The 16,926-nt window shown below is 45.4% G+C and overlaps 2 protein-coding genes across 2 annotated transcripts; both read right to left on the bottom strand.

The window, feature by feature from the left end:
- Positions 1-11,195: 11,195 nt before the first annotated feature.
- Positions 11,196-11,744, bottom strand: LOC142174487 (uncharacterized). The gene has a single exon (XM_075240289.1). It carries the CDS (start codon positions 11,742-11,744, stop codon positions 11,196-11,198), a length of 549 nt encoding a protein of 182 aa, XP_075096390.1.
- Positions 11,745-14,778: 3,034 nt separating this feature from the next.
- Positions 14,779-15,270, bottom strand: LOC142174488 (uncharacterized). Its single transcript, XM_075240290.1, has one exon. It carries the CDS (start codon positions 15,268-15,270, stop codon positions 14,779-14,781), a length of 492 nt encoding a protein of 163 aa, XP_075096391.1.
- Positions 15,271-16,926: the final 1,656 nt, after the last annotated feature.

Genomic DNA, 16,926 nt, shown 5'->3' on the forward strand with positions numbered 1-16,926 from the left:
GTTGAAGTTGAACTGCAGACATCAGATTACATGTTGCAAAAACAGTTATAGAGCAGAGCACCGCGGCCCGCACAAACAGGAGTGCGGCTGCACTGGGAGCACCGCGGACTGCGCAAAGGCAACCGCGGTCCGCATTGGGATAAGACCCCTGAAAACATCTCTCTGAATCTCCTCACCACGGCCCGCACAAAGAGTACTGCAGCCACATTGAGGGCACCGCAGACCACACAAAAGTGATCGCGGTCCGCACTGAGGTAAGGTCTGTAACATCACCTCTCTGAATCCAACTGCCGCAGCCCGCATAAAGTAGCACCGCAGCCGCGGTGGTCCAGCGCGAACCGCATAAAATACAATGCGGCCGCGCTAGGCATAGGTTTACTTTCAGTCACTCGGGTACCACAGTCCGCGCAAAATGGCAATGCGGACCGCGTCAGGGCACCGCGGACCATACAAACATGACCGCGGGCCACGACGAGTGTTTTTCAGAGGCACTAAGTTAGGGCTTAAGTATTTTGCTATTTTTGTTCAAGTTTTACACCTAAATTGTCCCTACTCAATTTACCTAGTTCACAAAGGTTCCTAAACACACAATATCCAACCATTGCACATTCCTTGGCTAACAACTAAAAAAAACGGGAAAAAAGAAGAGACTCTAGCTACTGGGCATGAAAAACAAGACGAAATTATAATATAAAACAAGGAAAGATGATGAAATGTTACCAGATTGTGATGATGAGATGCAATTAATCAGGTTTAAGCAAGACTTATTATCAGAAGAGAGAGTGAATAGTAACTTTTAAGGGTCTGTGTGTAAAAAGTTCGAAAAGGGTAAATAGTGACCCATGAGTTCTATTTATAGAAAAACAGTGGGACCCATACCTACCTACCAGCGCGGCTGCACAAAACCGACCGCGGACCGCGCTGGGTTTGTTCAAATGAAGCTTGAGTAGGCAACCTCCGCGGACCGTACAAAACAGACTGCGGTCGCGGAGGTCCATCGCGGACCGCACTAAATGGAATGCAGTCGCGGTGGCAAACTTCAAAGAGCACTGCTTTTCACCATCACCAGTGCAGACCGCACAAAAGCAACCGCGGTCGCACTGGCAATCTTCAGAGACTGTTCACTTTTTTCAAACTATTTTGCATTGCATCAACTCAATCCCTGCAACATCTCACAATCAGTTAGCTCAAAAACCAAACCTACACTATCAAGAAAACATAGAAAACAACAATAAGAAAAAGACATGGGTTGCCTCCCAAGCAACGCCTGATTTAACGTCGCGGCACGACGCATGTTACCAGCACATCACTTTAGATGGAGAAGTGCCACCATGTGGCCATTATCAAATTTCCCAAGATAATGCTTGACCCGATGTCCATTGACTCTGAATACTTCACCATTCTTGTTCCTTAGATCAAGAACACCAAATGGGGTCACGAACACAACTTCAAATGGCCCACTCCACTTTGACTTGAGCTTACCCGGAAACAGACGTAACCGGGAATTAAACAAGAGAACCATATCTCCAACCTTGAACTCCTTACCCCGAGAATATTTGTCGTGAAGGTATTTCATTTTGTCCTTGTACAAGGACGAGCTGGAGTAGGCATGTAATCTAAACTCATCAAGCTCATTAAGTTGTTCAACCCGCAGATTTGCCGCAACATCCCATTCTAAGTTCAACTTCCTCAAAGCCCACATGGCCTTGTGCTCTAATTCTACAAGGTGACAAGCTTTTCCAAACACCAACCGATATGGTGACATACCAATCGGAGTTTTGTAGGCTGGCTAATAAGCCCAAAGAGCATCATCCAACTTTTTTGACCAATCGGTCCTATTAGCATTGACCGTTTTAGACAAAATACTCTTAATTTCTCTGTTGGAGACTTCCACTTGGCCACTAGCTTGGGGATGATAGGGGGTTGAAACCTTATGATTAACACCGTACTTAGAAAGTAATGTGTCGAAAGCCTTATTGCAAAAGTGAGACCCCCCATCACTAATGATAGCACGAGGAGTGCCAAACCTTGTGAAAATACTCTTTTTCAAAAATGCCACAACACTCCGGGCTTCATTGTTGGGCAAAGCCACGGCTTCAACCCATTTTGAGACATATTCCACCGCCACGAGAATCTACATGTTCCCACAAGAGCTCACAAAAGGACCCATGAAATCGATGCCCCAAACATCAAAAATATCCACTTCGAGAATTGTATTGAGGGGAATCTCATCCCTTTTTGAAATTCCGCCGGCTCTTTGGCACTCATCACATCTCTTCACCAATTCGCATGCATCTTCGAACAGGGTGGGCCAATAATATCCTCAACTAAGCAGTTTAGAAGCCATTCTTGCCCCGCCATGATGGCCACCATAGGGTGAAGAATGGAAAGCCTCAAGGACCCTCAATTGTTCTTCCTCTGGGACACATCTACGAATCACACCATCCGTGCAAATCTTGAACAAGTATGGCTCATCCCAATAGAAATCCAAACTATCCCGCTTGAGCTTTTTCCTTTGGTTAAAAGAGAGATCAAACGGGATTATTTCGGTCACAAGGTAATTGGCAACATCGGCAAACCATGGCATATCCTTCATTGACACCGCAAGGTGTTGTTCATCGGGAAATGAATCATTGATCTCAAGGCCATCACACGGCCTCCCCTCCTCCTCCAAGTGGGATAAGTGGGCTCCACTTGATTCTCACTACCCTTTCTGTCAACAATTTCTAAATCAAACTCTTGAAGAAGTAACACCCATCTGATCAATCTCGCCTTGGAGTCTTTTTTGGTCATCAAATACCTAAAGGCGGTGTGATCGGTGTGCACTATAACTTTGGCCCCCATAAGGTAAGATCGAAACTTTTCCATAGCAAACACAATAGCCAAAAATTCTTTCTCAGTGACTGTATAATTTCTTTGAGCCTCATTCATGGTTTTGCTTGCGTAGTACATCGGATGAAACATTTTGTTGATTCTTTGGCCTAGAACAGCCCCAACTGCAACATCACTAGCATCACACATGAGCTCAAAAGGCAAGCTCCAATTTGGTGCGGTAATGATAGGGGTAGAAGTTAACTTAAGCTTGAGAAGCTCGAATGAATGCATGCAACTCTCATCGAACAATAACTTTGCATCTTTCTCTAGCAACTTGCACAATGGATGTACCACTTTAGAAAAATCCTTTATGAACCTCCGGTAGAAACCCGCGTGCCCAAGGAAACTCCTCACCCCTTTGACAAAAGTAGGGGGAAGCCTCGAAATAACCTCAATCTTGGCCTTATCAACTTCAATTCCTCGCTTCGAGATCTTGTGACCCAACACTATACCTTCTTCTACCATAAAATGACACTTTTCCCAATTGAGAATAAGGTTGGTGTCTTCACATCGGGCCAACACTCTATCCAAGTTTACCAAGCACTCCTCAAAAGAATCCCCAACCATGCTGAAATCATCCATGAAGACCTCTAAGATATCCTCCACTATGTCGGTGGAAATAGCCATCATGCAACGTTGGAAGATCGCCGGAGCGTTACACAATCCAAATGGCATTCTAGAGAAAGCGAATGTGCCATAAGGACATGTAAAGGTGGTCTTCTCTTGGTCCTCCGGGGCAATTAGAATTTGATTGTACCCCGAGTAACCATCCAAAAAGCAATAGAAAGCCCGACCCGCAAGACGATCAAGCATTTGGTCAAGGAATGACAATGAGAAGTGATCTTTTCTAGTCACCTTGTTCAGCTTCCGGTAATCCATACAAACTCTCCACCCGGTGACCGTTCTAGTGGGAATGAGCTCATTTTTGTCATTGGTCACCACTGTCATACCACCCTTCTTCGGCACACACTGCACCGTAGAAGTCCACGAACTATTAGAAATAGGATAAACCACCCCAACATCTAGCCATTTGATAACCTCTTTCTTCACCACCTCTTGCATCGCCTCATTTAATCTTCTTTGATGCTCCAAGGAAGGCTTTGAATCCTCCTCCAAGATGATTTTGTGCATGCAAAATGCGGGGCTTATTCCCCGAATATCAGCTAATGTCCATCCGATTGCCCTTTTACGTTTTTGAAGAACCGCCAAGGTGGCTTCAACCTGCATGTTAGTAAGGCAAGAATAAAGAATAACATGTAAAGTAGAATTTGAACCCAAGAATTCATACCTGAGGTGTGGAGGAAGTGGCTTCAACTCCAACACCGGTGGCTCCTCAATCGATGGCTTTATTGGTGGAGTTTTGCGGTTTTCAAGATCTAAAGATAGCCTCCTAGGCTCATAAGAATATGAACCCATACCATGCAATGCATTCACGCACTCCACTCTACTAGCATCATCATTGACATCCATTTTAAGAAGCACGAACTCAAAGGGATCTTCAGCATGGGTCATGGAACTTGTGTCATCCACTATCACAGCTATGACAATGTCCACAAATGAACATACCTCCGTGCTATTGGGTTGCCTTATTGATTTGCAAACATGGAATACCACTTTCTCATCCCCCACTCGAAAATTCAACTCACCTGCTTCAACATCAACCAATGCCTTCCCCGTAGCTAGGAAAGGCCTACCAAGAATAATCGACACTTCAAAGTCTACCTCACAATCCAATATGGCAAAGTCGTCTGGCAATATAAACTTATCCACCCGGACAAGCACATCATCAATAATGCCTAACGGTCGCTTCATTGATCAATCCGCCATTTGAAGTCTCATTGAGGTAGGTCGAGGTTGTCCAATTCCCAAAGTCTTAAAGACCGAGTAAGGCATCAAATTTATGCTAGCTCCCAAGTCACAAAGGGCCTTGGCAAAATCCGCACTTCCGATAGTACAAGGGATAGTAAATGCTCCGGGGTCCTCAAGTTTGGGTGCCATTAAATGCATTATGGCACTCACTTGATGAGTCATTTTAATTGTTTCGCACTCCATTGACCTTTTCTTTGTTACCAAATCTTTCATGAACTTAGCATACCCCGACATTTGCTCAAGTGCCTCCACCAAAGGCACATTGATTGTGAGGCTCTTCATCATGTCAATGAATTTTTTGAATTGATTGTCACTCTTTTGCTTTGCTAACTGTTGAGGATAAAGTGGAGGTGGCCTAGGCAAAGGTGCCTTGGCCTTTTGTACAACCGGCTCGGGCATGTCAATCACGTGTTCCCTAGACGAGTTCACGACATCTTGAGTCTCTACCTCAGCTTCATCTTCAATATCAATCCGCACATCATTGGTCACATTTTGATTAACCACATCATCAACAATCAAAGGTACATCATCATCCCGCAACTCAATATCTTCATCCCGCAACTCAATATCTTCATCCATAACTTACTTTTGCATTGAGGCATTCACATCACCGCCTCTCCCACTTCTTGTTGTAACCGCCATCACATGATTATTATTCCTACCCTTCGGGTTCACCACCGTATCACTTGGTAGAGCACCCTTGGTACGAGTTTTCAATGCTTGAGAGATTTGGCCTAATTGCACCTCCAAGTTCTGGATAGATGTGTTATGAGACGCTAATTGGGCCTCGGAATCTTGGTTCTTTTTCATTATTTGCTCGAACATGCTTTCAATTCTCCCCATATCACTTCCGGAAGAACTTGAACCATGAGAAGGAAAGGGGGGTGGATTGTTCGGTTGTTGGTACATGAGGGCCTTTGAAAGACTTGCCCCCGATTTCCTTGGTTCCCTCTATTGTTCCACCCTACTTGATTGTTGTTGTTGCCCCTATTATTGTTATTACCATTCCAATTCCCTTGGTTGCTTTGATTACCCTAATTGTTGTTTTGGTTGTTGATATTCCAATTACCTCCGCCTTGTTGTTGATTGTTGTTATTCCAATTACCTCCGCCTTATTTTGATTGCCTCAATTTCCTTGAGGACGCCATTGTTGATTCGAAGAGTTGCCTCTATTCCCTTGGTAGTTATTGACATATTGGACCTCTTCACTTTGATCATCATAACACTCATTTGAATAACCGCCACTATCATTGTTATTGTCATATTGTTCACAATTACGTTGAGGTTGTTTTCCTCTTTGCCTCCTTTTCAACATAGAAATACCTTCCATTGCATTGACTTGGCGCGGGTTTTGGACTTGTTGCAACTGCGCCTTTGCCAATTGATTCATAGTTGTTGTAAGCTCGGTGATGGCTTGGCCATGATCGTTCAATTCCTTGTGCAAATGGATTATCGTGGGGTCACCTTGGGGCACATTTGCTCGGCTTTGCCATGCCGAAGAGGTGTCGGCCATTCATCAAGTACATCACATGCCTCTTGGTAAGAAAGTTTCATAAAGTTCCCTCCGGCCAATTGGTTCACAATGCATTGATTCGTGGTATTGATGCCCCAATAAAAGGTTTGTTGAATCTTAGCCTCGGTCATGTCATTATTAGGGCACTCTTTCACCATTGTTCTATATCTTTCCCATATCTCGTGCAAATGTTCCATTGGCTCTTTCTTAAAAGCTAGAATTTCATCCCGAAGAGCTGCCATATGACTTGGAGAAAAGAACTTGGCAATAAATTTGTCCGCCAATTCATCCCATGTTGTAATAGAATGATTGGGGAGCCTTTCTAACCAATTCAATGCTTTACCCCAAAGAGAGAACGGGAAAAGCCTCAATCTCAACGCATCCTCGGACATGTTTGTCTGCTTGCTACCCCAGCATGTATCCACGAATCCCTTCAAGTGCTTGTAGGCATTTTGATCGGAGGCACCCATGAAATACCCTCTTTGCTCGAGCAAAACCAACATAACATTTGTGATTTGCAAGTTCCCCGCCCGGATTCGGGGAGGAACAATAGCACTTGCGTATCCTTGATTTGGTAAAACTCTGGGAGCCACTCTCGGCGGTGCCGGAGGAGGGTCTGGAATATTGTTATTCTCATTTGCATTTACATTGGCATTTCGGCCTCTCCGTGGAACTTGAGGTAAGACCTCATCTTGTTCTAGATCCTCTACCTCCTCCCCCGCTATTACATTGCCGAGAGGGTCATTTGCATTAAGATCCATTTGTACCTGATTGATCGACACAAATAAAATTAGTAAACAAAAAGGAAAGAGAAGCAAAACACAAAACTAAATAAACAGATAGTCAACACTGTAAGCTCCCCGACAATGGTGCCAAAAAGTGATCGCAGCCAACTCGACGCTACATTAAGGTAGGAAGAGTGGGTCGCAATAGCTTTTACCCGATATGAGGGTCAGGATCGATTTCCTCAGGGATCTAGAAGTGGAGTTGGATTGTCTGTCTATCCTAGAGATGTGTTTGTACTCCTAATGTCACTTCAAACATTTTTGACTTTTTCGAATTATAAATAATTTTATAAAACTATTGAGTAATTCTAAATTATGCTACGAGAATAGTGCTAAGTTGTATCTAATGGGAAGAAAGGCACTAGGGTTGTGACACTACCTAGGTGGTTAGTTGATGGGTAGATGTTACTAGGTTCGATTGACATAATTGGGGCTTATACGATAACCGTTGCACAATTTTACCCACTCTCACACCTTTCGGTAGAGAGAGTGATTTTGCCCAATTGACTCTCTCGAGACCAAATGGGTAGGCAAATTAGACCAAGCAACTAGGGTTCAAGTAGGGTAATTACTCTCTCGAGGTTTAACCCGTTAATTGAGACTATCATTTCTCATGAGTCCATCCCAATTCCTTGTTGGGTTAATTTTGGGGTCATAGATTCTCTTTCTCAAGAAGAATTAATCTCACAAGGCTTGAATCAGTGTTTGCAACCACCAATTCTAGATTAAAATATAAAACCAACCCAAATAACAAACACCTATAGTCAATCTCACACTAGATGACAACACCCATCAATTACCCACACTAGGGTTGAGCCACAACCCTAGCTAATGGGTTTAGCTACTCATGCTAGATAAAGAAATTGAAGAAATAGATGAAGAACTAAGCATATTAATTAATTGCTAAAATTAATCTACAAGAATCTATTGTATATGTAAAGCAAAAGTGCCAAAAATGGATACAAAAGTCGGTCTCACGAGCGCAACTATCAACCGATCTATCTTCATACCTAAAAAATGGTAAAATGTTATATTTATACTAGGCTGGAAAAAACTAGACAAAAATACCCCTGCTGGGTCAGTGCGGGGCGCATTAAATGAACCGCGACCGCACTGGGTTCACTTTTGCATCTCTGAACTTGGACTCCGCGGACCACGTAGAATAGTCCGCGGCCGCGGGGGGAGCTGGTACGCTCCGTGCACTCAAGACCGCGGACCGCACAAAAGAGTAGTGCGGCCGCAGAGCCTTCACCGCAGACCGTGAGATGTGTACCATGGCCGCGCTTCTTCTAGCCTGAATCACCAACTCTCTGAACCACCTAGTGCGGCCGCATTGCATTTTGCGTGGTCCGTACTAGGCCTTCTTTTCTTAGATTCCTTGGTCTTTGATACTTGAGCAGGTTTCACTCCTTTTTGAGTCAATCTTTGACATTTCGTCATTTTGTCGATAAAACCTGCAATCAAGCATAACTTGTAAGCCTTTTAGGACTATTTTGTAACAATATATGATCAAAGCACAGGCAAGTAGGGATATAAAACATGTTAAAATCCTAAATTATCAGTTGCCGGTATGGCTTTACGGGTAGGTTCCTTTTTCTCTTCTTTGTGTCGAAGGAGTGGTGTGGAAATGGCGTATTTTTCTAACTCTAATTTTCTTTTGTCAGACCCTCGTCCTGGAGGTGGAGAGAGATCGTCGTGAAAGAAAGAGGACGGGCCTCTACAAGAAGATGTCGTCGAAATACCATAAGTACTATGCTAAGCACCGGGCGATGTCTGACATCTACCATCAGGCCTGAGTTCCAGGTGTTCCGCAAGGGACTTAAGCAGCGGGAGGCCCAATTGGAGTGTAGGGTTGAGGAGATGAAGGAGAGGGATAAGGAGCTTGTGAGGGCCATCACCCGCAACAGCAAATTAGAGGCCCTTCTTAAAGCGAATGAGGATGAGCTTGAGCTGAGTTAGGGGGTAACGACGGAAAATGCCAACTTACAGTAGAAGGTAGCCAGCTTGAATGCCGAGCTGAGTGCTAAGATAGTGGAGGTCGACGGACTTAAGGGCGAGTTGAATGCCAATGCCGACAAATTGGCCGCTACCATTTTCGAGACGGTCTTTTTAGAAGATGCCCTCCGCATATCTAGGTCGGAACTCGCCGGGGAAAGGGAAGCCTCTGGTCGTTGAGTTGCGGAGTTTGAAAAGCGGATTGGGGAGTTAGAGAGGAATTTGTCCACATTGCTAGGGCAAATGGCTCTGCTGAGGGCAGAGGCAGCAAATCGTCATTCTCGACCCTCCATATCTCGTTCTTTGGCCGGCCAGGGCTCGCCTCGTCGCTTGTACGAGTTGTGGGTTTATGCAGAGGATTGGCTTGATGTATATAGAGCTTTTCATATCGAGGGCCGGGCGATGAAGGTGGAGGTTCAGGCAGCGCATGCTGAAGCACATGCAGCCCGCGAGTCATGTGGGAACGACCCTAATACTCTCGACGGGGAGGGTGTCACTTCTGATGACGTGAACCGTCTTGACTCGGATTCGTGGTATGAAGATGCCTACCCTGTTGGAGATGACTTGTAGTTCTAGTTTGTACGTTTATTTTTTTCTTGGGAATTTTTGGGTGTAGGTCATACCAGGGCCTGTTTGTAGGGACGAATGTACATAATATTTTTGTTGTAATATAAACTCTTTTGCCAATTTGTCTGTTCATCGTTTTTTCCTTTTTGGTTTATTGCATGACAGACTTTGTTGGGATATTGTTTTGATTACTATTAAAAAAAATCTCGTCGTGGCTCGAATGAGGTCGAACTAGTGTCGATGGCCTTGGCCATTAGGATGTTGCTTCGATTGTCGTCGAAGTAGTATCCCGTCGTGGTTCGAACGAGGTCGAACTAATATTAATGGCCTTGGCCATTAGGATGTTGCTTCGACTGTCATCGAAGTAGTATCCCATCGTGGTTCGAACGAGGTCGAACTAATATCGATGGCCTTGGCCACTAGGATGTTGCTTCGACAGTCGTCGAAGTAGTATCCCTTCGTGGTTCGAACGAGGTCGAACTAATATCGATGGCCTTGGCCATTAGGATGTTGCTTCAATTGTCATCGAAGTGGTATCCCATCGTGGTTCGAACGAGGTCGAACTAATGTCGATGGCCTTGGACATTAGGATGTTGCTTCGACTGTCGTCGAAGTAGTATCATATCGTGGTTCGAACGAGGTCGAACTAATATCGATGGCCTTGGCCATTAGGATGTTGCTTTGACTGTTGTCGAAGTAGTATCCCATCGTGGTTCTAACGAGGTCGAACTAATGTCGATGGCCTTGGCCATTAGGATGTTGCTTCGACTGTCATCGAAGTAGTATCCCGTCATGGTTCGAATGAGGCCGAACTAATGTTGATGGCCTTGGCCATTAGGATGTTGCTTCGACTGTCGTCGAAGTAGTATCCCGTCGTGGTTCGAACGAGGTTGAACTAATGTCGATGGCCTTGGCCATTAGGATGTTGCTTCGATTGTCATCGAAGTAGTATCCCATCATGGTTCGAACAAGGTCGAACTAATGTCGATGGCCTTGGCCATTAGGATGTTGCTTCGACTGTCGTCGAAGTAGTATCCCGTCGTGGTTCGAACGAGGTCAAACTAATGTCGATGGCCTTGGCCATTAGGATGTTGCTTCGACTGTCGTCAAAGTAGTATCCCGTCGTGGTTCGAACGAGGTCGAACTAATGTCGATGGCCTTGGCCATTAGGATGTTGCTTCAACTGTCGTCGAAGTAGTATCCCGTCGTGGTTCGAACGAGGTCGAACTAATATCGATGGCCTTGGCCATTAGGATGTTGCTTCGACTGTCGTCGAAGTAGTATCCCTTTGTGGTTCGAACAAGGTCGAACTAATATCGATGGCCTTGGCCATTAGGAGATTTGCATTTCATACAATGGAGATTGAATTTCGTTCATACAATGGAGATTGAATTCCGTTCATACAATGGAGATTGAATTGTGTAGTCCCTTCATTACTTCGACGCAGAGATCGTATTGATGGACCGAAGTGATGAACAACGTTTCGATCCATAGGATATCCCCTTCGCCGCCTCGTTAAAAACCTCCCCGAGAAAACCCAATTGGGACAAAACTCGGTTGAGGGAAAAAGAGTACGACTTAGGTGACACCTTTCAGAAGTGGAAGTACTTGAGATGAGCGACATTCCAGTTGTTTTGGAGTAGTTTTCCTTCCATTGTTTCCCATTGGAATGCTCCTTTTTTTGCTGCTGCTATGACTTTATACGGTCCATCCCAGTTTGTTCCTAACTTTCCCTCATTCGGGTCTTTTGATGCTAGTGTTTTGGCTTTGAGGATGTAGTCGCCAACTTTGAGTGATCTTATCTTGGATTTTTTGTTGTAGTATCTCTCTACTTGCTGCTTCTGGGCTATTATTCTCACGTGGGCCATGTCTCTCCGTTCTTCAACTTCATCTAGGTCTTGTAACCTAGTTTCGTCGTTACCCGCCCTGCTTATATGGGAGTATCTCAGGCTGGGTTCCCCAACCTCGACGGGTATGACTGCGTCGGTCCCGTAGACCAGTGAGTAGGGTGTTTCACCTGTGCTGGACTTTGGCGTAGTTCGGTATGCCCATAACTCTTCATGTAGTAGTTCGAGCCATAGCCCTTTAGCTTCCTCGAGTTTCTTTTTCAATGCGTGGAGAGTATTCGCTTGATGTGCCATTTTTCGAAGAAGTCGATCGTTCTCTTTCCAACGAATTGGGGTCCGTTATCGCAACTCATTTCTTTGGGATGCCGAAACGGCATATAATATTTTTCCATATAAAGGCAATGACCTCCTATTATCGTACCTGAGCGTATGCACCTGCTTCCACCCCCTTAGAGAAATAGTCAGTTAAAACCAAAAGAAAATGTACCTTTCCTCATCCTGCAAGCAGAGGGCCGACTATGTCCATTCCCCACTTTATGAAGGGCCATGGCGAGGTGACGGAATGGAGGAATTCTCCTGCTTGATGTGTCATAAGGGCGTACTTTTGGCATTGCTTGCGTCTCCGGACATAGTCCGCAGCTTCTTTTTTCATAGTAGGCCAATAATAGCTGACGCAAATGAGGCATCGAACGAGGGCGTGATTCCCTGTGTAGGCGCCGCAATGACCCTCGTGTACTTCCTCTAGTACCTGCCTTGTTTGGTGCGGTCCAAGGCATTTGGCTAGGGGCCGCCAAATGTTCTCTTGTAGAGGTCATGATTTACCAAGCTGTATCGAGTTGCTAGTACCCGGAGTTTCTTGGCTTTTTTTTTGTCTTGTGGGAGTGTTCCATCCTGTAAATAGGACACAAGGCGGTTTCACCAGTCCCAAGTTAGGTCCAGAGAAAGTATCTCGACGTGGTCTATGGATGAGTGAAGGAGGGTGACCACATTTTTTTTGTTAATATTCTTGGTGGCCCCAGCTAATTTGGCGAGGCCATCCGCTTCGATGTTCTGTGCCCTAGGAATCTGGTCGAGGCGGCATTCGTCGAACTCCGACAGTAGTTTATGGATTTCTGACTGATACCTCTGTAGTCTCCGCTCTTTGATTTGGAAAGTCCCGGTGACTTGATTTACAACGAGTTGAGAGTCGTAGTGGAGGATGAGTCGTCGGGCCCCATATTTGAGGGCTAACTTCAGACCTGCAATCACAGGCTCATACTCGGCCTCGTTGTTAGTCATCTCGGGGCATCATATGAACTGGAAAATTACTTCGCCCGTAAGGACTTCGAGGATGAGTCCCAGTCCCGATCCCGAGGCATTCGAAGCACCGTCGGTGTAGAAGGTCCAGAAGTCGGTACATGCAGAAGCGCGAAGCGCTTCTTGTTCCGCCTCTTGCAATATTTCTGCACTGATGTCAGCGACGAAATCGGCGAGCACCTGCGACTTAATGGCAGTTCACGGTTGGTAAGTTATGTCGTGCTCGCTGAGTTCTATTGCCTATTTGGCGAGTCTGCCTGAGAGCTCGGGTTTATGCAAGATACCTCTTAGGGGGAAGGTTGTTATTACTTTTATGAGGTGACATTGAAAATATGGCCTAAGCTTGCATGAAGCTATGACTAGTGCCAGAGCTAGTTTTTCAAGGTGAGGGTACCTTGTCTCAGCATCTATTAAGGTTTTGCTAATATAGTAAATAGGAGATTGCGTACCTTTGTTTTCACGAACCAAGACTATACTAACAACAACTTTGGATACTGCCAAGTATACAAGCAGATATTCACCTGGGTCCACTTTGACGAGTAGTGGTGGTGAGGACAGGTACGCTTTTAGTTTCCTTAGGGCGTCGATGCATTCCTCGTTCCATTGCAGCCCATGATCTTTTCTTAGTACGTTGAAGAATTTGTGACATCTTTCCGAGGACCGTGAAATGAACCTCAACAAGGTAGTTATTCGCCATGTTAGCTTCTGTACCTGCTTTTTGCTGGTCAGTACCTCAGGTATTGTGTCAATAGCTTTGATTTGATCCGGGTTGACTTCGATCCCCCGTTGTGATACGAGAAAACCTAAGAATTTTCTTGATGCCACGCCGAAGGTGCACTTTTCTGGATTCAATTTCATCCCATACCGCCTCAATATTTCGAATGCTTCTTTCAAATGATTGATATGGTCCTCCTTCTTTGCCGACTTTACCAACATATCGTCAATATAGACCTCCATTGTCTTGCTGAGCTATTCCTTGAACATTTTGGTGACCAGTCTCTAGTAAGTGGCCCCTGCGTTCTTGAGTCCGAACGACATCACTTTATAGCAGTAAGTCCCTTGGTGAGTGATGAAAGTTGTCTTTTCTTGATCCTCTTTGCCCATTAGAATTTGGTTGTAACCGTAGTAGGCATCCAAAAAACTCAGCAGTTCATGCCCCGCTGTCGCATCGATCAATTGGTCGATATGGGGCAACGGGAAGGAGTCTTTTGGGCATGCCCTGTTTAGATCGGTGAAGTCTACACATATTCGCCATTTCTCGTTCTTCCTTTTGACCATGACCACATTGGCGACCCACTGAGGGTATTTCAATTCTCTGATGGAACCGTTGGCGAGCAATTTGTCCATTTCTTCGCTGACCGCTTTGTTGATCACGACATTTAATTTTCTCCTCATCTGCTATACCGGTGGATAGAGTGGGTCAACATTCAACCTATGAGTGGCAATGTTCTTTGGGATCCCTAGCATATCTGAGTCGGAAAAGGCAAATAAATCGGCATTGTTAGTTAAAAATTCATGATATGTACCTGGCTCTGAGAGGTTGTGCCTGATGTAAGCCTTTTTTGTGTTGTCGGCGTCGTCCAACTGGACTGGGTCGAGGTTCTCTATAGTTGCCTTGCAGGCTTCTATGATGTTTGGGTCTCTGATGGCCTCTGTTGGTGGGTCAGGTTTAGTTCCCGACATGGCTAATTGTTATGCCTCCGCACTTGCTCCTTTCAGCTGTTTGGTGTGTGTGCAATCTTGGGCGATCCGATAGCATTCCTGGGCGATTCACCTCGGATGCTGAATATTCCCCACGGGGTGGAAAATTTGATCACTTGATAGAAGCTTGAGGGGACGGCTCACATGGCGTGTATCCATGGGTATCCTATGATGGCGTTATAGGCTGTTTCCTGGTTCATAACGTGGAATGTGGTTTCCAGCATGACTCCCCCTGCTAGGACTGGCAGCGCTATTTCCCTGGATGTCCGCTCTACTACATTGTTAAAACCCGTTAGTGTTATGCAATGCGGTATTATTCTATCCTCAAGCCTCATTTGCATGAGAACTCTCGGGTGGTACACGCGCTGCTTCCGTCGTCTATCATGATTCTTTTCACGTCCGTATCAGCGATGTGTAATGTTATAACCAAATCATCATAATGAGGGAAAGACAAACCGTCGGCATCTGACTTTTCGAAGATGATACTGTCTTCGAAGTCGTCATACCGTTCGTGGGCAACCGTCAGTTTGAGTTTGTGCGTGGTGGTGATCTTCACATGGTTGATTACCGAATCGTCATCACCGCCAATAATCATCTGTATGGTACGTGCCGGTGATGGTGGCTTTGGGGGTCCTTGAGATGGGTCACGTCCTCTGGCGAAGTTATCCCTTCCTTTATCGTTGAGCAGTTGTTTCAGGTATCCCTGGTTCAACATCCTGACCACCTCTTGCCGTAGACCTATGCAATCTTCGGTCTTGTGTCCTCTTTCTTGATAGAACTCGGAGAGGACGTTTGATCTTCTCGCGCTTGGGTCCGATCTCATTTTTTATGGCCATTGTACCTTCGTCTCTAGTTTCTCCAGTGCGTATACTATCTCTGAAAGGGAGACACAAAAGTTTTGAGCAGATAATAGTGGAGGCATACCTCTATCATTTCGAAGGGAAGCGGTATGTTGTAGCACGACATATGCATGCCTTAGAGGAGGCGGGTTAGTTGTTCTAACATAAGGCTGATGCCTTTCTCGATTGAAATGTGGGGGTTGATCCCTTCGCCCATCATTACGTTGATCTTTCCTTGCCTCGGTCTGAACTGACGTCAGTCGTTAGGTTGGGCCGTTTAGATCGTCTTCGTCTGCCCTCACCTCGGCGCAATAGGCGTTGTGAATCTCTTCCCATGTGGTGGTGGTGGTGGGGGGGTACGTCATGAGTTTGTTGAGCAAATTTTTGGTTGCCTTTGATCCGTTCCTGTTTAACCCATTGTGGAAGGCTGCAACCGCCATTCCTTCTGACACATTTGGCAGTCCCATCCTTACTCTGTTGAATCGGGCCAGGAAGTCTAGAAGTCCCTTGCCCGCCGTTTGCCTGATGGTGAAGATGTCGTTGACCCTAGCTTCAGCATTCTTTGCTCCTGCATGAGTGGTGGCGAATTTATTCCTCCATCTCCTCAAATGTTGATATCGATCGTGCCGGTAGCTAGGAGTACCATGTTAATGCTCCTCCTGTCAAAGTCTCACCGAACTTCTTTAGTAGCACAGATGGCACTTGTTCTTTTGATAGGTCATTGCCCTTTACCGCAGTGACGTAATGGATTAGATGATCCTCTGGATCCGTGGTCCTATCGTATATTCTCATGTATGGCGGCATTTTGAAGGTTTTAGGGATGGGGTGAGGAGTAGCTCCCTCGTTGTATGGCTGTTCGACGAATCGGTCCACATAGCGTTTTGGTAGTAGTTTAGGGGCGCCAGGTATTTTGTCAACCCTTTCCTGGTGCTCTCTCATTTGGTCACGAAGTTCTTTGTTCTCGTTTTCCATTTCTTCCATTTTCTTTAGGATTGCCATGAGTGCATCGTCGTTTGCGTCGATGACAGTGTGGGTGTTGCTCGTTCTCGTGGTGCCTGGCTCGCCGATGGTAGCTGCGATTTCTGTCGTTGGTAAGTCTTCGACATTTCCTTGGGGATTTTCGAGCATGTTGCTCAGAGCACTTATCAACCACTCCTCCAGCAGCTTTTTGATTGCTGGTGGTGTTTCTCTCGTCGTAGACGTGGAAACTCCTCTTTTGCGCAAGACCGTCAGGTCCTCATGTTGAGAGTGTGAGATCTCCTCCTCCGGTGTATCCCCTGGTGTTGTATTCTCAGTGCCTTCTCTACCGGCTTCGTTGAAGGAGCTTAAGAGGTTGTTTGAGACCTCTGCTATCATCTTCAGCCTTGCTTCTTTCTCCGTCATTGTTGGTTTTTATGGGGTATGAAGAAACAGTAATCGTTACTTTCGATATCCTAGATGAAAACTACGATTTCGGCTAACAAAATCCCCACAGACGGCACCAAATTGTTTGACTCAAAAGATTTTTAACTCTTTTTAAGCAAATCAATCAAAGATGAAGAGGTAAATCGTAGTCAAAGATAATAAACTCTAGGATGATTGTAGTAGAGAGATAGCAATAATGGAGAGAGAGAGAGATGATAGAGAGATAATAAAAGTAG

This window comes from Nicotiana tabacum, chromosome 20, assembly GCF_000715075.1.
Source record: "Nicotiana tabacum cultivar K326 chromosome 20, ASM71507v2, whole genome shotgun sequence".
NCBI classification, from domain to species: Eukaryota; Viridiplantae; Streptophyta; class Magnoliopsida; order Solanales; family Solanaceae; genus Nicotiana; species Nicotiana tabacum.

Excerpts from the sequence above, each read along its gene's own strand:
- LOC142174487 (XM_075240289.1), bottom strand. The coding sequence starts at position 11,744 with ATGGCACATCAAGCGAATACTCTCCACGCATTGAAAAAGAAACTCGAG.
- LOC142174488 (XM_075240290.1), bottom strand. The coding sequence starts at position 15,270 with ATGAGATCGGACCCAAGCGCGAGAAGATCAAACGTCCTCTCCGAGTTC.